This window comes from Rattus rattus, chromosome 7 (assembly GCF_011064425.1).
Source record: "Rattus rattus isolate New Zealand chromosome 7, Rrattus_CSIRO_v1, whole genome shotgun sequence".
Taxonomy (NCBI): Eukaryota; Metazoa; Chordata; class Mammalia; order Rodentia; family Muridae; genus Rattus; species Rattus rattus.
Window position 1 is genome coordinate 114,426,324 of NC_046160.1, and position 25,151 is coordinate 114,451,474.

The 25,151-nt window shown below is 47.7% G+C and overlaps 1 protein-coding gene across 9 annotated transcripts in view; it reads left to right on the top strand.

The window, feature by feature from the left end:
• Unc79 (unc-79 homolog, NALCN channel complex subunit) overlaps positions 1-25,151 on the top strand; it is a 236,505-nt gene that overhangs the window by 200,729 nt on the left and 10,625 nt on the right. For all 9 annotated transcript variants that reach the window (XM_032908298.1, XM_032908292.1, XM_032908290.1 and 6 more), the window contains 7 exons: positions 7,110-7,214; positions 12,669-12,746; positions 16,578-16,667; positions 19,294-19,469; positions 20,431-20,617; positions 22,536-22,733; positions 24,506-24,583. In XM_032908298.1, coding sequence (XP_032764189.1) covers positions 7,110-7,214; positions 12,669-12,746; positions 16,578-16,667; positions 19,294-19,469; positions 20,431-20,617; positions 22,536-22,733; positions 24,506-24,583 — 912 coding nt within the window. The remainder of the gene's footprint in view (positions 1-7,109; positions 7,215-12,668; positions 12,747-16,577; positions 16,668-19,293; positions 19,470-20,430; positions 20,618-22,535; positions 22,734-24,505; positions 24,584-25,151) is intronic.

The window sequence follows — 25,151 nt, forward strand, 5'->3', positions numbered from 1 at the left end:
TGGTTTAGGAAACGAGCGTTAAATGGCCTAAGTGACCTCACACGGACCTTTTCAGGTTCATTAGCACATCATTAGCGGGCAGCCGATCCTTAATGCTCCCATGTTTCTGTCCCAGCCTCTGAGATGAGAATCTTCCTCAGGGTTCCTCTGCTGGTCTCCCACGACTGAGAAAATGGAAGGGTACTTCCTGTCCAGTAGTTATGGCGGCCTTATCGTGGCTGGTAGGCGTTGGCCTCAGGAAATGCAGGCAGCAAGGGAAAGTGGGATCCTTCCCACCCTGAGGACTACGCTTCAATGCTCCCTTCTAAGGCCCAGTGTCCTGAGCTTGTTTTCAATGGGCCTCTGTTTCTGTGGGTTCCTCCCGAACATGCAGAGCCCTCTCTATTTCTGTCTCCTCCTTCTATGAGCCCTTTCTTTTCCTCTGAAAACTCCCATTTTACAACAAAGCTTTCTTTCTATTTATAAAGAGCTCCCCAGCCATCTTTCTCACCAACTTGCCCCCACTCAACTATGCTATGTGTCCCTCGATAACATTCTGTTTGGCCTTTCACATCCTTAGCTACTTACCGTCCTGCCTGGGGCATACATTTTCTCCCTCTCAAGACAGTATTTTTTCCCCTCGGACATTCTCTTTGACAAGTAACTCAACCCCCCTTTTTCTTCCATGCTTAAAAAAGTGGATATACAAAATGCAGTCCCAAATTCAGTAAAAATGCTTTATTTTTAGAAGTCATTTTATTCTAAAAGGGTTCCGTCTAATAACGCTTCCTTATGTAATCCGATAAGAAGACAGGAAAACATAAAGAACCCTGGTGACATCGTCAGGCAGTCTAGAAAATCCAGAACTGCCCCCACTGAAAAGACTAGAATTTGGATGAAATATAGTAATACTTTTATAACATTTACTTTAAATGTACGTTTGGTGTTATAAGGATGACAGAGCAAAGGAAGAGGGACTTGAGAACCCAAACGTGGAGCACGGAAGCAGGATTGTGTTGGGGAGTTGCTGTCTTAACAGCAGGCGGTTTGAGTGCCAATGTCCACACAAGAGAAGGAGATGGCGTTTTTAGTTCCATGGCAGGAGTTGGAGTCAGGTCATCGCTCTCAGGAAGTCAGAACCGTTGAAGGCTGTCTGTCCACTGGGTAAAGGGCAGTTTGGGAGGAATACATTTGTGATATGGTAGTGACGAGCATTGCTATGGGTTTTAGCCTTCTGATGGAGAAATAATCTTATATCCTTTGAGAAATTAGTAAGCACAGGCCGATTACTGAAAAGAGCAATGGAGTTTATGGTACTTGCAAACTGCGACAGCGGCCAAGCTGAAGCCACATGACACTGGTGCTACTCCAGCGACAGGTGCTCAGCTCCCGTGTCTCTGCAGAAGGAAGCTCAGAAACAGACCTCAGGCATCTCTGGAGAGAGGAGCCTGCAGCCAGCCCCAGCATGACTCCTGAGGCTAACACCCTGAGGAGCCTAAGTGGTCGAAACTCAATTCGGCCCAAGTAAAAACACCCACCAGGCACTAGATTAGGAGAGTCAATAAATAGAAATGATATTTCTCCCAAGAATATGAAAATTGTGAGACAGGGACCATTAGAGTACACGCCATACTATAAGAGTATATACTCCATTTTATACACATATAAAGGATTGAAGAAACAACCCGAAAAGAGATTTATTCATTTAAAAGGAAAATCCGGCCAACTTAAGCTTGATAAAAAGTGAATGGTAATCACTAATGCAAAATAAAAAAAACTTGCAATTGACAGATTAAATAGCAAATGAGACATAGCTTAAAGGGAGAATTGGAGACAGGGAAAAGATGAAAGCTATAAAGACCTAACACACAGTAGGCAACTCTGTAGAAAACAGACTAGGCTTTTATCATTTGCATAGTTAGTGAAAACTATCAGTTCTCTGATTTGGGATACAGTGTATCCAAAAGTATTACCCATCCTCCCACCTGCACCCACTCACCTGTGCTGACTCACCTGTACCCACTCACCCACCTGTACCCACTCACCTGCACACACTCACTTGTTCCCACTCACCTGCATTCACTCACTTGTTCCCACTCACCTGCATTCACTCACTTGTTCCCACTCACCTGCACACACTCATCTCTGCTGATTCAGCTGCACCCACTCACCTGCACCCACTCACCTGCACACACTCACCCGCACACACTCACTTGTGCCTACTCACCAGCACACATTCACTTGTGCCTACTCACTTGCACACACTTGCCTGTGCCCACTTACCTGTGCCCATTCACCTGTGCTGACTCACCTGTATCCACTCACCTGCATGCACTCACCTGTACACACCTGTACACACCTGTGCTGACTCACCTACACACTTACCTATTCCCACTCACCTGTGCCCACTCACCTGTGTCCACTCACCTGCACACACTCATCTGCATGCACTCACCTGTACACACTCCCTGTGCTGACTCACCTACACACTCACCTATTCCCACTCACCTGTGCCCACTCACCTGTGTCCACTCACCTGCACACACTCATCTGCATGCACTCACCTGTACACACTCCCTGTGCTGACTCACCTACACACTCACCTGTGCCCACTCAACCTGCACACACTCACCTGTGCTGACTCACCTACACACTCACCTATTCCCACTCACCTGTGCCCACTCACCTGCGCCCACTCACCTGCACACATTCACTTGTGCCTACTCACCTACACACTCACCTATTCCCACTCACCTGTGCCCACTCATCTGCACACACTCACCTGCACACAGTCACCTATACTCGTTAGTTAATATGACCAGCTGTGATTGGAACGAGCAAGAAAAAGAAATGTTTTAAGAGCAACTGAGAGAACAAACACTCTGAAAATAGACTGAACAGCAAACCTCACAACACCAGAGGGAACTGGATTCCAATGGGAAAGTCTTTAAAATGATAGGAGAGAAAAAGAATTGTTTACCTAGAATTCTCTATAGCTAAGAACACCTTATAAATAGCTAAGGAGGTATTCTTCATGAGAAAGGAAAGAAAGTATTGATCGATTCTTGTAGAGATCCATTTGTTTTTATTTCCTGTATATGAGTGCCTGTATCTATGTATGTGCACCATGTGTGTACCTGTTACCCAAGGAGGCCAGAGGAGAGCATTGGACCCCATGGAATTGGAGTTATAGATGCAAACCCTTCAAGTGGGTGCCAGAAACTGGGCCTGGATCCTCCGCGAGAACAGTGTTTGCTCTCTGCTGAGCCATCTCTCGAGCCCTGAAAACGTGAACACATTCTTCCCGACCTAATACTTCAAGATAGATTATAATATGAAGGGAATCGAATCAACAGAGAAGGTTTCTAAATATACAAAGGAAATTTAGCAAAGAAATTAGTAAAATGTATAAATCTAAGAAATCACTGACAATATAAAGCAACAGTAGTAATAATATTAATTATACTTACTATTAATATCACTAAGTATAAAACAAAAGGACAATAAAATACCAGCTAACAATAGCCTGGTTACAGGGTGTGTGTGTGTGTGTGTGTGTGTGTTGTGTGTGTGTGTGTCTGTATGTTTTTATGTGTAGCTAAGGGATGAATTTAAAGCACTCTCCCTATTGTTCACAAGGACAGGGATTATGTGACTTTAAACCCTTAATACATGTCACTATTTTGAGTATAAACTTCGAAAGCCAGAAATGCACTATGTAAGTTCCAAACAAGTACAGAGATAAGATACAAATAAAAATGTACTTATGACAAAAAACAAAACAAGCTGCTGCTGGAGAGGTGGCTCAGTGGTTAAGAGCACTGACTGCTCTTCCAGAGGTCCTGAGTTCAATTCTTAGCAACACATGGTGGTCCACAACCATCTGTAATGGGATCTGATGCCCTCTTCTGGTATGTGTCAAGATAGAGTACACACAGACACACACACACACACACACACACACACACTATAATTAATATAATATAATAAAAATAAATAACCTAAGTGATGGACAGATAGTGTAAAGATGGGGTTGACAGCTTAAAGCCTCTCACAGATGAACACCATGCAGCCGTAGTGATGATGTCCACTCAGGGTTCAGAAACACATTGCTATCCACCTCATGCACACTAATAAAATAGAAACTGGGAGCACAGTACAAATGCTCTACAAGGCAGCAGGCTCCCGATTCCAGCCAGACAAAGGCAACATGGATGGAGAAGACAGACCAGTGCCCTTCATACATGAAAAACTTACAAACGGGTGTGTTAAATGCAGAGCCTTGTGAGCCAGCTAGGATCTGCAGGACTATAGGTGTGCAACCAAACATTTGCTTATAATGAACCATGGGCATGTTTATTGTAGAGCAATTGCTTGGCAGGCAGGCACTTTTGCCATTTATCAACGGTAAAGGCATGGTAATGGGGAGATGGCTCAGCGGTAGGAACACATACTTTGCCCCTGCAGAGGAGTTAAAGTTCCCAGCACCAATGCTGGGCCCCTTACAGCTGTTTATTACTCCAGTTCCAGGGTATTCGGCGCCCTCTTCTGGCCACTGTGGCCACCTGCACCCACAGGCACGTGCCCACACACAGATACAGGCACAAAGGCATTAAAAATAAAAAAGTAAATTTATTTTAAAAATTCTCATTACTGAGACGGATCTGCTTGTTTATTTTTATATAAAGAATCAAATCTTCCTGGGATCTTTGACCCTGCAGGACATAGCTTGTCTTTAATATTTTTCAGAGTTGTTTGGTATTTTATTTTCTTCTCATTGAGGCTGAGAACCAGGCTTTGCCTAAATCTGTAGGGCAAAAACTGCAGAAGTATATCCAAGGCCATCTCAAATTGTTGGAAGAATTTTTCCTAATCCCCAAGCTGAAATTCATGTAGCGGTTTTTTAGAATGAAGTGTAAGTCAGCCACTGGAGCCGCAGTTTTAAAATTAAACATTCTAACTCCGTGATTGGAGGCACACTCACTTGGCAAGTACGTGCTGAGGGATTGTGGTGGGGCCATCTTACAAGCCTTTGCTCTCCATAACTAAGCCATACATTCTGCAAAAGGAGAGCCTGTGTAGAAGCGTGCCCACTGATAGTCTGTCATAGCCTGAGCATGTGTTCCATCCAGTACACACCCACATGTTCAATGCAGAGCGTGTGTGTGTGCGTGTCACACCACACAGCACAGGTGAGCGCAGCAGACACCCGGGATTCATCGCATGCTTAATTCTGAGCTTAGATTTGGTCAAGAAACCTTTTACTGTTGCCAGTGCCACACACCGCACCCCCCCCCATTTTGCCAGCCTTACATTGAGTCACAAGGTCTTAGATATGCAGTTTAAAAAGCTGCAGACAGAGTCATTTGAAGCCAAACTTAACATGTTGAGATGTTTGTTTTAGGGCCAGTGAAATGGCTTTGTAACAAGGGCAGAGTCACTTGTTAATAAAGCCCAATGACTTGAAATTGACAGGGACCCATATGGTAGAAGGGAATCGCCAAGTCCTGCAAGTTGTCCTCTGCCCTACGTGTGTGCGCTCTCTCTCTCTCTCTCTCTCTCTCTCTCTCTCTCTCTCTCTCTCACACACACACACACACACACACACACACACACACACACGGGGGGTGGGTAAGGGAGGGAGGAGAAAGAGAGAGAGAGAGAAAAGAGAGAGAGAATTATTAAATAAACAGATCATTTTCTTTTAAGCTTCTTGGAAGCATCGGCATGATAGGTAGTCAAGTATACATAATCATGAGGTTAGTGTCCAGAGGAGCAGAGTGCTGTAGAGCTGTGAGCCTAGACCTGAAGGCCCGTCCCCCTGGGAGTGTTGGGAATGTGGACATGCGGCTGAGAGACTGAGCTGCAGTTTAAGAAGCTAGTGAGGGTAGAGACAAGCATCAGCTAGAGACTGGATCTCACATTCTCTGGGCACAGGCTCTGTCTAGGGCCACAAACTAAGAAAGCCCGGCATAAACTTGTTTTTGATGGTCCCAGCACAATGTTGGCTCTGAGGTTAAATCCACCGACCTTCTGGGTACTAAGGTACCGTAGTCAGTGAGGGCAGGGCAGGCCACGCCCACCTGGGGATAACAAGCAAAAGGTGCTTTGAAAGAAGATAAGAGTTCAGGAGGAGCCTCTTCTGCACCCCACCTTTGACGGGGAAGCCGTCCTCACTGTTCACGGTAACCAGCTCTGCAAATGGAGACACTGAGTCCCTGGAGCTCCTGACGGCTTTGCCATGAGCCTCTCTGTCCTACGAGACATCACCACTCGCTTAACGGGACACTTACACGCCACACACTTTCTTCCATGTGTGTGGTGTTTGTAATAAAGTGTTCAGTCGACGGTGAATTGTGCACAGCTCTACAATATAATATTAGTAAGCTGTTGACTCACAATAATGAGTTAAGGACTAATTAAAGAAAACAGCACAAGTAATCCAAAGTTGAAAAGAAGGTACTCACAGTGTGGGATGCCATAAAAGAGAAGACAATAAAAAAGGTTAAAAAAGACAGTATGTTTCAACAACGGTGTGCACGTGTAGCCAAGGTACGAAAACACGAAATAAGCAACAGACTCAGGGTAATGAGGACTTCAAGGACGTTGCAGAGAAGGCCCTGCGGGTGGCGCAGTTGAAGGAGAGGTTTCAGCAAGGGTGGGGGTGGGGGCCTAGAATCCCCCATTCCCCTGCTCTTCTGAACACTCCAAGTCACCCACGTGGAGAAAGGAGAACCTTGGTGGGAACTTGGAGCTTTGTGGCCAGCTGTGGGCGCTTCTCCGCATCCTTCCGTACTGAGAAGCATACACTCAGTTCTGTTTGCTTGATGCAGTTCTTGGACTCTGCTCCATGTGGCTCAGAAGCAAATCCTGTGGTTTTGATGTCTAAGAGAAATCCTGCCACTCATCCGTTCTGTGATGCATCCTTGTTGTAGCCGCGGCAGTGGACTCATTCCACACACGGAACCGTCTGTCTTTTAGTTTGAATTTTATTTCCGGGAGGCAGCTCGCTGCACCTTTAAAGTCTGTTTTGAGTTTCCAGTCTGTCAATTTTTGAGCCTTGCTTGGCACAGATCATGCAAATTGGGCCTTGAAAAATGACAGGACTGTTTCCATCTTGTTTTATTTAGGAGCGGGATAAGTTTTACTTGTCTCGGAGCGTTGTTCTGGAACTTCTGCAGGCCCTGAAGCTCAAGTCACCTTTACCAGACACAAACCTCCTGCTTCTTGTCCAGGTAAGCCCGTGCTGCATACGAAAAACTTCTCATGATCTTGCCCGTGTCGGGGGTATGTGCCTGAGGCCAAAGCCTGTGTCAGGAGACGGGAGTGGCAGTCTAATGTTCATACTGTCCTTGACTCTTCTACTAAAAGAGGAATAATTTCCCCCCAGTGTGGATCTAGTTTTGTGAATGATTAAAAAGTAAAATAAAACAATAATTTTTCTCACCAAGAAACGTGCAGTCCAGGGCTGGAGAGGTAGATGGTCACTAGGTTAAGAGCACTTGTTGGCACTTGTGAGGCACCAAGTGTGTTTCCTCAGCACCCACATCTACTCAATCCAGCTCAAGGAGAGATACAATGGTTTCTCTGGCTTCTGGGGTATTTGCACATGCGCGCATGCCCAAACCTCCCCGAGAGAGGGGAGATTTAAAATGAAAGAATTTAAAAAGAAGGGAAATTTGTAATTCATCAGCTGCCAGGCGGCTCACAGGACAGAGCGGAGATGGGACCAACAAAGCCCAGGGCGGGGCTGTGGGCAAAGTTTTCCTGTGCGGTCCAGTGAGCATGAGTGAGCCTAGGAATCTTCTGTATTTATGAGGATGGGCCAAGCCAGACACAGCCAACTGGCAGGATGTGCTGAGTCCATGGGGTGGGAAGCAGGGATCAACTGCTGCGGGTCCCTAAGGTGAGGCTTGAAGACCAGCACTGGAGCTGTAATGACAGTGACTACAGTTTTGGATACTGGGCTACACGTGAGGGGCTGAAGCTTCTGTCCCCATGCCCTTAACAGCATTGCAGGCAAACCCACTTAAACCTCCAAGATAGGCTGTGCCTTGTGCCAGGAGGGAGAGAGCTAAGGAAGGTCCTCGGGGGAAGCTGTGAGCAGGCGGACTCTGTCCTGTGTGATGTACAATCAGGGAAATCTTTGTCGGGGCCTTGGCGGTACAGCTGGGTCATCAAGGACAAGTGTCTGCCTGGTAGGTCAGGTAGCCAGAGACTGCAAGGCTTTACACAAGCTCCCGGGCCCTGGTGCGCAACACAGCACTGGGCAGTTAATCACCCTTGGTCTTGAGCAGAGCGCATCTGCGTGGCTGATCTTCTAGGCTCTGACACCTCACACTGTAGCTGTTGCGGGCTGGTTTCTCCGAAGCACACGAGTCAACCGTAATAAGCGCTTATCACAAAACCACAAAAGAACGCTGACAGTTTCAATTACCCGGCGCTTAAGGCAGCTAGGAAAACAGTGGTTACTCCTGCACCGGGTGCCGTGTAAATAACAAAAACAAACTGGCTGAACAAGAAAGAAAGCTAAACGTAGACGTTTCTAGACGGGACCCAGGAATGTGTGTACCCGGTCACACACACAATACGTTCATCCTATAGTCTAGGCTAGCTTCAGCTTCTCAAAGGATCTTGCATTAGGCTGTCAAGTACTAGGATTATATTTTCAAACTAACACACACACACACACACACACACACATACACACTCACACACATATACACACTCACACACATGCACACACTCTCACCACACACACATATACACACACATACACATTCACACACACACACATATATATACACACACACGCACACACACATACACACAGACACACACACATACACACAATACACATACACATACATACACATCATCATACACACACACACACACACATATACACATTCACACACACACTCACTCACACACACATACACATTCACACACACACTCTCACACACACATACACACAGACATACTCACACACACAGACACACACTCTCTCTCACACACACACTCACACACACTCACACACACACACACACACACACACAGACACACACACTCACACTCACACATACACACTCACACACACACTCTCTTACACACACACTCACTCACACACACTCTCACACACACACACACAATCATTAAGTTTAGAAATTATTCAGGTTGAAGCTGTGTTCAGGAAACACTACTATCCTACTCTTGAGGAACAGCTTTGTCACTAATGTAAAAGTAACAAAAAGTAACAAAAGTAAAAGTAAAAGCTAGCATCATGCCATTTTGAAGTAACCCATGCTCTCTAAACTCTTAGAGTAAGTCATTCTAGTTATTAATGAGATGAGTCAGTGAGGCATAGCTTGAAGCCAGCACAGCTTCCTGGTCCCCTCAAGGTCCTACCCCTGCTGTGGAGGAGCTTCCTGTGCGTGAAGGGGAAGAGCCTCAGTGTCCCCTCCGTCTGCTCCATTCACCTTTCACCGCTGGGCCCTCTAGCTGCCTCTGGAGGGTAGTGAGGTGACAGCCACGCTCTCCTGGCTGTTCCTTGGCCAGAAGGTCTAAGCTAGACTCATGCTCCCGTCTTCCTTGGAGGGTAGCATCAGCTCCCAGCACCCAGACAGTCAGCAAGGACAGAACATGTACCTCGGACAGTGAGACACCGGCTTTCTTCACATGGGTCAGTGACCACATTCTGAGGACAGCAGGGTCTGACTCCATAGCTGGAAAAAAATACATCTTGGGAGATAGAGGAGGATGGCAGAGAGGACAAGATCCCCAGGTAACCAGCATGGATCCCGTAGCTGCCATCATCCAGAAGAGCCTGTTGCCCTGACACCAGATCTGACATCAGCCGCCTCCCTAGAAATGCCTTCCTGGATGACTGAGTTCATCTGAACGGAACTGTTGTGCTCCTCCCATGGAGAGGACACACCTTAATTGGGTTTCAGTCAGGAAGATGGCAGTACCAAAGACCCTGTCCGACCGTGCTTGCCTACTTTCAAGCTCCCATGGCAGCACAACAACTCGTTAAAAGCCACTGAAAAGACAGACTCCAAGTCCAAATGGCTTTCCCCTGCTCCTCGGTTTGCAGAGTGGAATCTCTGCTAATTTGCACGCACCCCTCCCACGCCGTGGGGTACCCACGCATCCAAGTGTCGAGGGATCATGTTGGGAAAAGGTCCTCTCTTAAAAATAGGTTAGCTGTGGGCTGAGAACAAAGGTAGAGCCACTGTTTTTAATACGCACCGTGATCGAGTTGCTAATCCTAGCTGAGGTACTAAGAACCCGCCCTATGGGAGGGGACGAAGCGCTATTTTGGGGATTCTTTGGTAAGGGTGAACTTAGCGATGGCGCCTCATGGGTGGCAGTGCGCGTCTTTGTGTCCTTTTGTTTCTGGTGGAGGAATTCATGTTTCAGCGGCAGTATATTCCTTTCTGAGAGCACAGAATTCTCTTGGTTTTGTTTTGAACTTTTGCCTTTGAGATTATAATATAATTACACCATCTCTCCCTTCCCCTTCCCTCCGAAGCCTCTTTTTTTATTCATTGTTGCTACACGAAAGCTCCTCGCTTACTCCGCCCCTCCCCCGCTCTAGTTGCACCTTTCTGTTTGAGCAGTTCTCTGCAGCTACAGTGGAGGGCCCTGCCAGTCTGTGCTTGGCAGCCCTAGTGGAAATGACGGATTTACTGAGTTCGGTTGTTCATACGCTGTTAAAAAATACACTGGGTTGTGACGTACCTGCCTTTTTTAGAGGATCCTGCACGTTTACCCTCTTTCAAGGAAAGTCCCTTTTTTAAAATGTTGTCTTGTATAAGTCATGATGGCTTTGAACCTGAGCACGCAGGTGGCAGGCACCCGATGGAGGTGGAACCTGGTGCTCACATCTGGTGCTTCTCTGATGACCTCCCCTTGTTCAGTGGCCATGAGGCCATACAGGTGCAGTTTGAGGGCCCAGGACCTCCCGCTGTCCCGGGAGACCACTCTCAATGCCCTTTCTGTCGCACAGTTGGTGTGGCTCCATCTCACCATGGCCTCCCTGCTGGAGTCTCTCTTTCATTGGAAGAATGAAAGTTAACACCGGCATCCTGACAGCGGGCTTAGCACTTATCTAGAGGGTCTCTGTCTCAGAATGCAGACTCAGACAGCTTTGCAAAAGTCATGCAGTGGGCAGACATGCACTGGTGTTGGGCCAGGAATATGCCTTCTGAACTCCGTTAGTCTGTTAAATGTTACCCATTTCACAGTTCTTACTCACAGACTCTGCCCGAAGTTAAGGGCTTTGGGTGTTTGAACCTCATGGAGGACTTTTCCCTCTACGGCACTAGAAATGAACACGCTAGATAGCAGATGGATGAGTGCCAGGCGCTGTACACATCCCGCCACGCAGCTCTCAGCATAGCTACCCCCTCCCCCCTTCCCTCCCCCATCCCCGTAGCTTGGGACTAAAGCTAAGTTCCTTCCATGAATGGCTGCACCTCTCACAGGAGAAGAACAGTGTTAGTTAGCCCTTAGACTCGGTCCTCAGAAGGTCATTGACTTAGACCCCTGCATGGGACCCCTGATCAGTTAGCCCAAATGTTGGTTTCCATTCTCGAGTCCCATAATTTCTCATCAGGCGCCCCTTCCATGATCGTCTCTGTTCCACCCCAAGTGCTCTCGTCTTCCAGTTTGACAAGATGGAGTTTGCCTAGCATCACGAAGGTGTTTTGACCCACCCAGGTTCCCCACACCTACCAAATGGATGGGAAGGAGAGGGTGTCTGTCTCTGAATCCTGCAAAGGGCAGATCCCAAAGTTGCTAGCATAGCTGGCCAGAGGCCAAGAAGGGAAATTAAACAGGAGTTACTTACCCAGCAGTCTCTGGGCTTCAGTTAACTCCCCCCCTCCCCAAAACAAAACCATAAATAGTCAAATGTCAGATTGAGTAGGAAACGCCTGTCAAGGTCTAAAATGAAGGCACATTAAATTACAATCTGGCAAGACCGTCCTCATCATGGTCTTAAGTCGTAATTGATTAATAGATTCATAAACTCTTCCTGGGCCACTCTGGGACACCAGGCTAGCTCCGGAGGGGGCCATGTCAGGTCAGCTCTTGTGAAGAGCCCCCAGCAGGTTGAGAAGCAACTAGTAGGCTACTGCGGTCTGATGGTGGAGGCTGAACTGTCAGTGTGTGGAGAGCCCTCGTGGGTGCATGGGACAGGACTCAGGCCCTCTCAGCACAAGGGAGCATGCGTGAGTGAGGTGGAGGGAAGAAGGTGGACATGGAGGATCCTCGAGGAGGAACAAACACAGCTCTCACTCTGACACCCATTTTTTTTTCTGTTTTCACTCTGAATCGCGCTGTCATGACTGAAGTCATGGAAGTCCAGAGTGTGTGCCGACAGCTGTCAAATGCTACAGGATGGACTGGGGGCCTTGCGAGCTCTGAGAGTTCCCCCAACTACACTCTCTACCTTGGTTTAACCCTGGCTTTGTGCATGAAGTCAGCACACACATATCCATGCTGTTTCTAAGCTGTTAGAGATGAACCATCATGCTTAGCAAGTCTGGTAGTTTTCCAGGGTGGATCATGACAGAAGTGAATGAATTTAAACCCTGTTAATAAGATTATGAGTGTCATATGATTGTCCAAGTGCTATTAGAAATAATTATTTTTAATAATTATTAAAAACAATTTTGTTTTAGTTTATTTGTGCAGATGCTGGAACCAAGCTAGCTGAGTCCACCATCCTGAGCAAGCAGATGATAGCCTCTGTGCCCGGGGTAAGTCCTGGCTGAGCGTACGGTCTGTGGTTTTGGATCTCAGTGAATGGTGCTTCAGGCTGGGATCCCAGCTTGAGGCTTGTCATGCACCAGTGGTGACTTGAGAGTAAAGTCGAGGTGGCTCCCCACTTCCTTGTCGTCCATGTGGAGAACCAACCGAGATAATGCATATCAAGTAAGCATTGTACAGAGTAAGTACTGCTTACCGATGCTGGACACGGCGGCTTCCATAGCGAGTGACAGACCAGCATCATAGATAACTCCCCTAACACAACAGCTACAAAATACTAACGACGTTACCTGTGGGGGTCTTACTTTCAGTACGCTGCTGCTATCGTCATTGAGATACAGTGAACACCTTTATTCTTAAAACCGTGCCCAGACTTTAGACTCTTTAGGATAGATTCATGGGAGGGGAATTCCTCCACTGACTTTAAAGGGCCTTTAACATTTGTTAGTGCAGTGTAGGAAGGGATGGGATCAAATTCCAGTTCCTAGTAGCTTAGTACACAGAAGCGTGCCGTTCCCTTGCGTGAAGTTTGCATGGGCACCCAGACACGTCAGAAGATGGCAGCCACTTCAGAGGTGGCTCCTCTCTCCCTCAGCCCTCTGTGGTGAGGGGTAGAGAAGCAAGCACAGACGTGGGAGCTTTTACAGGTCAGATCTAGGCTTCCATATCTCTTCCGCTTGTCTTACACAAGGGCACAGCAGCTGCAAGAGAGGATGGGAGACGTGGTCAAGTTAAATGCCTGGGCAGCCAGAAGCTGTGCATGTTCTCTGCCTGCGCTGATGAATTCCTTAAAGGCTGATAGTTGCTGCGTATATGATTGATAAAAACGCACCCCTACTCTGCGAAAGGTTGTCAAAATCAATAAGAAGAAGGCAGATTCACTATCACCATCAATAAAGCAGCTGTTACAGGATTCTCCTCCAGAGCCCTTTCCAGTGACACAAAGGAGGTCACTCAAAAAACACCTTTAAAAAAAATACTTACCTTTTACTATTTTATATGCATGAGTATTTTTGCCTGCATGAACATCTGTGCACCACATCCGTGCTTGGTGCCTGAGGAGGTGGTGAGCCTCTCCATGCAGGGGCTGGGAATCGAACCCAGGTCCTTCAAACAGCAAGAAGTGCTCTTAACCACAGAGCCAGCTCTCCAGCCCCTAAGGGCACCTTCTCCTTTCACCTGCCACCAGTGAGTTATAAGCATAATAAGGACAATAAACAGATAATATCTCAAAATGTAAAAGCAAAGTGGCTAATCGGCAGAAATCTTCTCTTTCCCTTACAAAGGAACCTTAAGCTTTGATTGACATGTAAAAAACCGTAGGTCTCTGATTAGGAAACCCGATGGATTTGGAGATGAGCAGACCCTGTGGAGCCATCACCACAGCCTGGGCGTGCGCATCATGTCTGCAAGTTCTCACTGATTATTATTATAATAACACTTTGCATCTGTGGAGTCCTCAGGGCAAAGTTGGAAAGACACACAGCATCGCCAGCTGTAGGCTTCATTGTCACGTCATGACTGGCACCTTGTCCCCACTGGCAAATGCCACCCGTTCTGCTCTCCTTGGCAGACTCTTGATTACTGCACATACTGATGGTCACGTAGAAGTGTCCTTCTTATAACCCCTCCCCGAGAGGGAGTGAAGCCAACCTCAGGGAGGGCAGTTTGATAAGAAATGCGTTCGAGAAAATAAAAGGGCACCAGCTTGCGTACATTCAAGTGTCATTTTAGATGTATCCTTTAAAATAAGAAAAATGGGGGGGCTGGAGAGATGGCTCAGTGGTTGAGAGCACTGGCTGCTCTTCCAGAGGTCCTGAGTTCAATTCCCAGCAACCACGTGGTGGCTCACAACCATCTGTAATGGGATCTGATGCCCTCTTCTGGTGTGTCTGAAGACAGCGACAGTGTACTCACATACATAAAATAAATAAATCTTTAAAAAAAAGATAAAGATAAAGAAAATCGGGAAACGGGGGGGGGGCAATGCCCAACCCCACCACTGTTTAGAATAAGCATTTAACTGAAGGGCTACAGAGCTGAACCGCTTCTGTCTTCCAACAGTTCCCTGTGTGCTGGGAACCCTCTGCAGAGTTTTGGAAGGAAATTCAAGCCCCACCGCTCTCTCGGAAGAGAAAGGCAGGGTTTAGGATTATAGAATTTTAAATTGCTCTTTTTTTTTTAATGCTTTGGGTTTCCCATAGTTCTGCAATGAACTCACGCCGCCGTTTTTATACTGTAAGAAACACAGCCTGTAAAACAGACGGATTCTGAAGGGCGGTTTCAGCTCACAGGCCTGAAGTTAGCCGCCAGCTCAGCTCCTTTGTCACAAGTTCCCCCGTCAGAGCAGACAGATCCCTCTGAAATGCAGGGAGCACGGTCCCTTGTCCTGTCTTCTGGGGACACATCTAAAGATATGTCCACATCTTACAAAGGAAAGGGGGGGGGACTTGGAAATTACAAGGGCGAGCTTTTTAAAACGCAGACGGCTCACTCCCCGAGATTTTCCTGAGCCCCAGGTGGGTTTTTAAAGCTGGATGTAGTTGCTGCCACTGGAGCAAGCTAACCCTGCAATGGTAAATATTGAATAATGCTCCTAGTGATTCTTTTCAGTGACATTTGCCTAGTTGGACTGGTATAAAATATTGCCTATGAAAGAAACAAATCCCTTTCAAGAAATTCAAGAGCGGAGTCTCTGTTCCTATTTGCATGATACACGAAAGGTCAGGGAGAGTGGAATAAATCGGGGAGGGGAATCCTGGCTTTGCATCGAAGGATTCATATTGCAAAAGCCGGAGCACAATAACCTTTTATAATTCCTTCACTGGATTTAAATTAGAAGGAGAAAACCTTAGAACATGCGAGATGCCTGGAAAACACTGACAGACTGGCCACTGACCTCATTTGACTATTTGTTATCCTGTCAGAGGATTTGACAAGCGGAACATTCTAGAAGAGAGGGGAGGTGATACAGTTCAGCGCGGTGCAGATTTACATGAATATGGGGGAAATGAAAGTCTCTGGGTGAGCTAGTTAAGTCTGTAATGTTCCAGATTTTCCTAAAGGAAGCCCAGAGAGGCCGTTAGCAGGGCATTCACAGGGCTTCAAAGACTGCGTGCCTTTGATCCGAATTATGCAGCTGACATGTGGGTTCTCTCCAGGCACAGCTCTGACGAGGGAGCCTGTCCATCCACTTTGCTGTTTCACTTCCAATCTCAGATTCACCGCACTGCTCCCAGAGAGCAGCGGGTCCCCTGCCAGTCCATAGTCCCCCACAAAGGCGTGCCTTTTCTTTTGTTTTGAAATGGACCAAACACAGTCCAGGTGTATGAGGGAATCCACCTTCCTTCTACTTACCAGTTCTAGAAAGAGCTCAAAATGAATACAAGATTCTACCTCCTAACGCATCTGCCGTGCGCGTGAAAGCAAACCATGACTTGATTTGAAAACAACTTTTGGCTCTGCAAACCCAGGATGATACCTGCGGGGCGAGGTTGAGACGATTAAGGCTGTGTAAACCTTGATACTGCACATCTCACAGGCACCCGAGGCTTCTTTGGAGCATCTGATGGATCAGTTAGGTCTGACTCTTGTGTGTACACCGGTTTAAAAGCAAGCAAGCTCACTTTAGCTGCCTGGTGGAAATAGCAATTAATTTTCTTTCTTTTGGGCTTTCCGGTTTCTTTGCTCTCCAGCACAAACTTTTGTTTAAACCAGTTTTGTATGGAAGGTCGTAGTGGTGGGAGTGGGGGTGGGGAAACAGAGAAGGAGACAGCTTTTTGGTGAGTCTGAGGTGGCTGAGCCGTGTCCCCGTGTTTCAGTGTGGGACAGCAGCAATGGAATGCATACGGCAGTACGTCAGTGAGGTGCTGGACTTCATGGCGGACATGCACACCCTAACCAAGCTCAAGGTAAGCTGGCGTCCCCCCATTCGTCGCTTAGGATACAAAACAGAGAGAGGCTTCTGACAGAATAGACCCACAAGGCAGTTTGTTGCTTCCTGCAGATGCAGCTGCAGCACGGTAGGATGAGCCCGTTTCTTGGGGGGTCTGAAGAATTGGGGTCTAGTAGTTCTGCAAATTAAAAGGAAGAAAGGAGAGTCCCATGGTATCAGCTCTCTGTGTAGTTTTAAAAATACTCGCTCCATTCTCGAAATGTCCTTATTCAATACTAGCCCCCTTTAAAAATGTAGAAATCGTGGCTTGCGTCATATGGCCCTTCTAGTGACAGTCTGTGGAAGTGGGGACATCAGAGTTGAACCTCGGACTGCTGTGAGCCCTGGTGGGCTCCCCTCCTACCACCCGGAGCTACCTTGAAACCTCCAGCTTTGGTCTCCTCCGGGCGAGTCAGCAGGCTCCTTCCTGGTCTCATGTGCTCAAGATCAATATAAACCAACCCAGGAAGACCGTGGCCCACGGGCAGAGCACGAGCTAGGGATCGTTTGTTTCTGCTTTGACGCTGTCATCTTTAAGACAATAATGAAGGGGAGAGACAAGATTCACTTTACACGTGAACGGCATCCCAGTGCGGGTGTTGAATTTATTGCTCGCGTAGGGGCATAGCGGTGAGATGAATGATTGGCAGCTGCCTTGCTCCACCATGGTCCTACCACAGAGCTAATAGTCTGAAAGAGTTGAGGAAGGCTCTGGACAGAGGGCAAGCGGAACTCGGTCTAGGGAGTGACCCTTGCTCAGAAGTCCATCTGCTGAGAACACGGCCTCTCCACGAGGCTCTATCTTTAGACTGTGTGCAGCCGGTCAGGGTGTTTCTTGATGCAGACAGCAGTAAGACAAGATGGTAGTGTCTACCATGTCCAGACCCAGCCATTTTAGAGTGAGCCTCCTCGTCTGCTAGTCATATACTGGTCACCAGTCGCTTGTTACACGAACCTGAATGACTTCAATGCAAAAAGAAGGGGCAGCAACTGGTCCCTAAACATTTTGAGCTTGTTTTACGGAAACTTCTGGAAAAATATTCACAAAATGCCAGTGATGGTCAAAAAATTGATACAATCCAACCTCTGACCATTAACTCCCATTAGGAAGCAGTCAAAACCCTCAAGTAGCTACAAGGTTAGGGATGGGGGCAGTTACAAGAGGGGTGCTCAGACGAACTGCTGGGCAGCAAAGGGTTTAATTGGAAAGTTATTAACACTATGGACAGACAGACGGAAGTATGGTAGTGACCTTTAAGAGAGGTCAGGGCTCGGCACCAAAACTACACTGGCATGGTAGGGCCCCTGAAGAGAGGATTCATAGCCCACCTTGCAGAAGTGGGGTGCCTCTCTGAGGATGGGGGGGTATCCCTTAGTCTCTTAGGCAGGAGGCAAGGAAGGAGGGGGTTGAGGGATGCGTGACCACCAGTGCCTGCTTCCCTGTGAACGCATCTCCCACGTGAGTGCTGCTGGCACTGGGAAGTCTGTTAGCTGGGGGATCTGGACCACGTCTCAGCAGGCGTCTCCATCTGTGGAAGGGAGAATTGTCACAGAGTATTACGTCTGAGCAGCAGCTGTATTCCGACATTGCTTTCTTAACAGACACATGACTCAAACATGGTCATTGGCTACTTGGAACGGAACTGGGTCTAGAACCTATGTCTTAAGCCCCTGAGCAAAGGAAACCTTCAAAATTAACTCAGCAAATAGGCACTGAGAGTGTGCGCTATGCCCTGCCCTGTCGTAGGATTGCATTGACGGGCAAACACAGGGCGCAGACACGGTAGCTGTCCTCATTTAATTTACCCTCTGCTAGGGGCCAGATTTGGTGGCTGCTTTTTATAAGCTGTAATAAATCTATGGCTCTCACAACTACCACGAAGGAGCAGCAGAAGGAGTGGCATGGCGCAGCTACGGGGCCGGGGGAAGGCTCTAAGGGAAGTGATGCTGGGGCTAAGATCGAACGACTCAGTAAAGGGGGCGGCATTTCAAATAGACGAATGGGAGTTGGGCAGCCGAGTCAGCACAGCAGAGCACGGAATGAATGAAAGGAACACTGCAGAGGCCTGGACAGTAGTCACTCTAACTCCACAGGCCACTGGGTGGTCCCATGGGCTCCATGCTGGCCTAAGAACAGCGGGGAACCATTCAAGATGCTAAGCAGGTTGCGTGCCTGAAGTGCTCTGGGGGAACAACCTGACTTTTCTACTAACAGTAGGAATGGGGTTGTCTCTGATTCTTTTGCCTGCTTTTGGGACCCTTTTCTTCTTATTGGGTTGCCTCAGCCAGCCTTAACCTGAGGAGATATGCCTAGTCTTATTGTAACTTGATAGGCCATGTTTGATTGCTATTCCTGGGAGCCCTGCCTTTTTCTGAGGTGAAAGGAGGAGGAGGTGGAGGAGGAGGAGGAGGAGGAAGAGGAGGAAGAAGAGGAGGAGGAGGAAGAGGAGGAGGACGAGGAGGAGGTGGAGGGGGAGGATTGGCTCTGGGGAAGAGGGGAGGTGGACAGGGAGAGGGACTGGGATAGGGGAGGGAGGGGAAACTGAGGTCTGGAACATCTCCAAGTGTCTACCAGCATTGCAAGGTGTCATTTGATCTTACAGAGTCACATGAAGACGTGTTCCCAGCCTCTGCACGAGGACACCTTCGGGGGCCATCTCAAAGTTGGCCTGGCTCAGATTGCAGCTATGGAAATCTCCCGGGGCAACCACAGAGATAACAAAGCCGTGATCCGCTATCTGCCTTGGCTCTACCATCCCCCCTCTGCAATGCAGCAAGGGTGAGGCGCCTGGCATTTGACAGGTGGGGGAGGGGGACTAGAGAGCGGACTCTGTGACTAAGAGCACCGGCTGCTGTTCCACAGGACCTGGGGTGGATTCCCAGTGCACCCAGGCTCTCAGCTGTCTGTAACTCCAGTCCCAGGGGTTCTGATGCCCTCTTCTGGCTTTTGCGGGCCCTGCACACACACATGGCACACACGGAGAGGCAAAGTATCCACACACATAAAATAAATTAAAAATGGAAGTGCAAATGAACAGAAGTGCTCCCCGTAACATAAGCTACCCATAACAGAGAGCGACCCAGCTTGTTCTCACAGGCAATGGAAGCTGGATGCTTCGAGGGATCACTTGAGCCCTAAACCCCAGCTAGTTAGTAAGCCGGACACGGGGAATCACACACGCTCTGTGCCTTCAGGCAGCTTGACTGGTAGAGCAGAAGCCACGGCAGGGATGACATGAGCTATGCGGAGGCCCATGCCCCTGACTTGCCTCTGTGGAGGCTGGAGACAGTCACCTGGGGCTGAGTTGCTTGAGCTCACCAGGGTCACCTCAGAGGAAGGAGTGAGGGTGAGCATGAGCAGAAGAAAAAAAAAAACACTTGATGAGTGTGTCTTCCACTCCTCTGCTCCCCGGCCCTTTGTGAGGATGTCTGGGAAGAACTTTCTGATAAGGAAAGAAAGGATTTGGGAAGAGTCCAGGGAGACAGCCAGACTGGCTGATGGATACTGAATCTTGTCCCACTAAAGCCACCCCCTTCCTGAAGGGAAAATGGAGGATTAGAGCAGAGAGCGAGACAAATAGATAGGATTTGGGGTTTCCATTCTTGCTGTGGCATTTTGTTTTATGTACCAGCCTGTGAGGCTACACTTTAATCCCTTTTGCCGCTAAGTATTCTCTGGGCATCAAAGGAAAGAGAAAAACCTAATGTCACCCCAAAACGCGTCCTTTCTTCCCTGACAGACCTAAAGAATTCATCGAGTGTGTCTCCCACATCCGGTTGCTGTCCTGGCTGCTTCTGGGGTCCCTCACGCATAATGCCGTCTGTCCCAATGCCTCCTCTCCCTGCCTCCCCATACCTCTGGATGCAGGCTCCCACATTGCAGACCACCTCATTGTTATCCTAATTGGATTTCCAGAGCAATCAAAGGTAAGTGATTTCTGCGGGATTCAGACCCTGTGCATTGGAACCACTAATGGGACCCTCATCAGCCGGTTAGAGTCTTCTAAGAAGTAAAGGCATTTTAGCTCACTCTCCTGTGTCTGCTAGGAAAGTAACAGTGCTAATGCCATACTTAAAGTTGTTTAAATTCCCAGGCTGTCTTTTCTCCCCTCAAGTTGTTTCCTGGCTTACTTTTATGGAGATAAATTATAGCAGTAAGGAAGAGTTGGTTTCCCAGGCAATTTTTTTTTTTTGTCTCAAAACAATAGAGAGAAATAACCGGCTACAAATACAACAAAAAATTGGTACTCAGTTTTCAGAACCAAGGATGAAGTCGGGGGTGGAAATGTATGCCCCATCTCATTCTTTATGCACTATTTTTTTTTAAAAAAAAAACCTCAAATCCCATAGGACATACAAACACAGCATGGAAGTAAGAAAGCTAGCGTGGTGCTCAGTCAAGCACACTGGAATCACCTACCCAGAGGAAGTTTGCAAATTGCAGAGGCAGATGGTATGCTTAAGAGAATAAAGTAAAGCCCAGGCTGATATAAGAGCCCAGACAGGCAAACCAGACGAGTCAGCTACCAGGAGCCAAAGGCTAGTCCTGGAGCTGAGGCAAGCTCTGGAAGATCCAAGTGTGTTTAAGAGAGCCTGAGACTTAGGACAAAGCAAGCTCTGTGAGAAAATAGAGTACCCACCCAGATGACCCACGTGATGTTTGCAAAAGTAACCGTTTCCACCCAGACTTGTACTTGGTCCTTAAGGATGGTATCTGCAACTTTGTGCCCCATTCTTGCATGGTTCAAGGGACTCGGTCTACCTGGGGCAGTGGTGGGAATTAAAAGACAGACATGTAGAAAATATGGGGTCAGGTAGACTGGACTGTCTTGACATCCAGTCAAGCCTCAGCATCCCAGACACTCAGTGTGTTAATTATATAGAATTGACCAGAGTGGCGGGGTCGCTGCATACAGCTGAACAAGGAGATGTGGTTATTACATACAGATAAACACAGAGGCAGGCTCTGAGATACATCTGGACAAGGAGGCCAGTTTAACTAATCTTAGTAGGAGCAGTCTCTGTGAGGGAGCTGTCTTCAGGCTATAAACATCAGGGAACAGGGAGATATGGTAGACATTTTGTACACACACAGTCAGCATCTGCACATGACCAGAAGAATATTTTGTCGTCCCTTTTGTCCTCAGCCCAGGGAGAAGACTTCACCATTTCCCCATGGGCCCAACAAGCCTATGTTCCTTTGACATTGCAGTACCCATGTCAAGAATACAGAATTCAATTAAGGCTTGATTCAGTCAGGACTTCCTCTGCCCTCCACCCCCAACCTTTGTGAACTCGAAAACGTTTATTTGATTTTCCCCAGCTTCAGTTTTTCATCTGTAAAGTACACAGTGGGATGGCCTGAGAACGGTGGACGTAGTCTGCGGAAAGCCTCCGTGATGCGGGAGCTGTGGCCGTGAATGCTCACCACAGATAGGTCTTCTGTTGACACTGCTTGGCTGCCACATGAGTCTAAGTGCAGGGAAGGGGGTCTTGCCTGCCTCTCTTTTACTCCTGGCTGACCCCTGGCCCTATTTTATACATGTGCAAATATGTTAACATGGCTATACAGAGCATGCCTTTTCCCTAGTCGAGCTTAGGGATGAAAATGTCAGTTTCAGAAAAGGACAAGGCAGTGGGCAGATTTAGTCTGCAAACTAAGGTATCCTCTCCTGGAAAAAGAGGATCCCGCCCCCCCCCCCCCGCCTCAAGTGCACTCCCACTGGCAGAGAAGAGCGGACTCAAAGCACAGTCTGGGATAATACCTTTGCGAGTCTCCTGTGTTCCCTGGCCAGGCCACCTGCCTTGAGCACAGAGCAACACCCGTCCCCCTCTTCCTTTCCAGACGTGCGTACTCCACATGTGCTCCCTCTTCCACGCGTTCATCTTCGCTCAGCTCTGGACCGTATACTGCGAGCAAAGTGCCGTGGCGACGAACGTCCAAAATCAGAACGAGTTCAGCTTCACAGCAATACTAACAGCACTAGAGTTTTGGAGCAGGGTGACGCCAAGCATCCTTCAGCTGATGGCCCACAATAAAGTGGTGAGTGCGTGAGGATCCCTCTGAGATAGACCTAAGCCACACTCCTAGTCATTAACCCACAAATGAGGATGGAACGGAGTGCGTGTGTGTGTGTGTGTGTGTGTGTGTGTGTGTGTGTGCGTGCGTGTGCGCGTGTGTGTTAAGTGGCTTTATCTAGCCATGCCACCATATCAAAGCGTCATGTTGTAAGTCAGGAACATTAAAAAATGAAGCAAAACAAACAAACAAATGCAAAGCAGACGTGTTTTGTCTTTCCTACCTAGCAATAAATGAACTCTGTATGAAATTTCTACCTTTAGGGTGGGTACTGCAAAGCCAAAAGATTAGGAGAAAAAAGCCACATCTGGTTCGAATTCCAAAGCAATATGGGTAAACCTCCACCATTAGGGACCACAGGAGGTCTCAAGGCCAAGGGAGGGGCTGTCTCAGACTACACGGGAAACACCTGGGGAACACTTAGCCTGCACCCATTTCATTAAACAAACTCACATGGTCCCTCTGGAGTCAGTGGGAGGTATTTCTGAGAGACTCTGGGGGTTCATTTGGTGTTTGGAGGATTCTCGGCTGAAGGGGCACCAGCCAGTGTCTTGGTCATAAGGGCTCCATGGGTAGAGTTCTAATCTGTAGACAGTTCACAAACTGGAAGCACGTTCTAGGGATTCTGCTGTACCTAGGATCCCTTGCTGCCCTGCTCATGGAGGTATTTGAACATGATGTCTAAATTGAGGAATATTTTCTGCTAGCGTTTTGTAAGGAAGGAGGATTCCATATCTCCTTTATGGAAACACGTTCCTTTCTTTGGAGGAGACGGTACAGTATTGCATGTGGAGAGATGTTTGGTTCCGTTGAGGAAAGGTAGGCTCATGTTAGGTTTGCAAGCAGTTCCTGGTACTAAGGAAATAATTGCGTTTATCGGATCACAGGTCTATGACCGAAAGAGAACCCAGGGATCAAATAGTTTGTTATTTTGAAGATGCCAACACTGGAATTTACACGTCATGCTAGCGATGAGCATTTTTCATCCAGTGTCGGAGTTGTGGTGCCAGTGCTTTCCCCCAAATCCCTGGCGTTCAGATGTCACAAACGAATCTGTCCCCGGAGCAGTTCTTATATATTTTCTTACATACAAAATTTCTTACATGCAAATTTTAATTATATTTTTCACCTGGAAAAAATTTATTCAACCCAGTAAGGCAGACTAGTAAAACCTCCCTGGATTATTTAAACTCCATCACTAAGGATTTCCAATGAGGGACACAAATCTTATTTGAACCAGTGTGAGTATGGCTACCTGGGCCACAGGGAACTGTAAACCACTCCCTGAGAGACCTCACTGTGAGGAGAGTGAGAGGGAGAGGGAGAGGGAGAGGAGAGGGAGAGGGAGAGGGAGGAGAGGGAGAGGGAGGAGAGGGAGAGGGAGAGAGCACCTGGAAGGGTCCTCAGAATGACGCTGAAGCCATAGGTCCTCCAACAGGAGCTAGAGAGCCCTGCAAATCAGTGACAGCCATCCCTGAGTTCCAACAGCAACCAAGTGACTAAGGCAGGACCATTCCAAAGCTGGGGTGAGGGTGGGGCGACGGGACAGAAGGAGTTTGAAAGGTCTCTTTCTGGTATAAGGTTTCAGAGGTGAGTGGAAGCCGCTCTCTGTGGTCTTCACTCTTAGGCAAAGAGAGCTTCTGGGTGCAGGGTACCAGACCTCTGTGGCTGCCTGTGAGTTTACAATGTTTCTAGTTGACTGGGAATACAATTGACTCTGACGTTTGTTGTTTCAGATGGTAGAGATGGTGTGTCTCCATGTGATTAGTTTAATGGAGGCCTTGCAAGAATGCAATTCAACCATTTTTGTCAAGGTAGGAGAGGCTTATGATTTTTTACAAATCATTTCATACTGCTAAAAGTAAATATGGATTTGTTTTGAATGCATGGACCCAAAGAGGAGGGAAAGGAATGGATTTGGTTTAAACCCATCGAGCTGGGGGATAGAGGATTTAGTTTCTAGAAATGTGGCTAATATGCTGTGTCTGCCGGACATATACCACTGTGATGCATTCTTCCATGATGGTTGTGCATGACACAGGAGTTAAAGCCAGCCAGGGAACACTGCTTTAAAAACACCCAGTGACATTGCAAATCAGTTAGTAGTGCCCCACTTGGCAAAAGCTATCCAGACAACCAGAGAGGTCTCTGTGTTGTCTGAGGTGATACCTGCTGCTTTGGTCTGACATAATTCAGACTCCTGTGTTATCATTTTAAACCGGTACATAGTATAAGAAGGTAATTCAAGCATCCATCGCCCTTCCAGAAACAGCAGAGTATGACGTCAGATTAAAGAGCGAGGGGGACCTATAAGAGCATGGGAAACTTTGCCACAGGGAATAAAACCCCAAGAGACAGAGCTGCGCCATACTAACCCCTCTT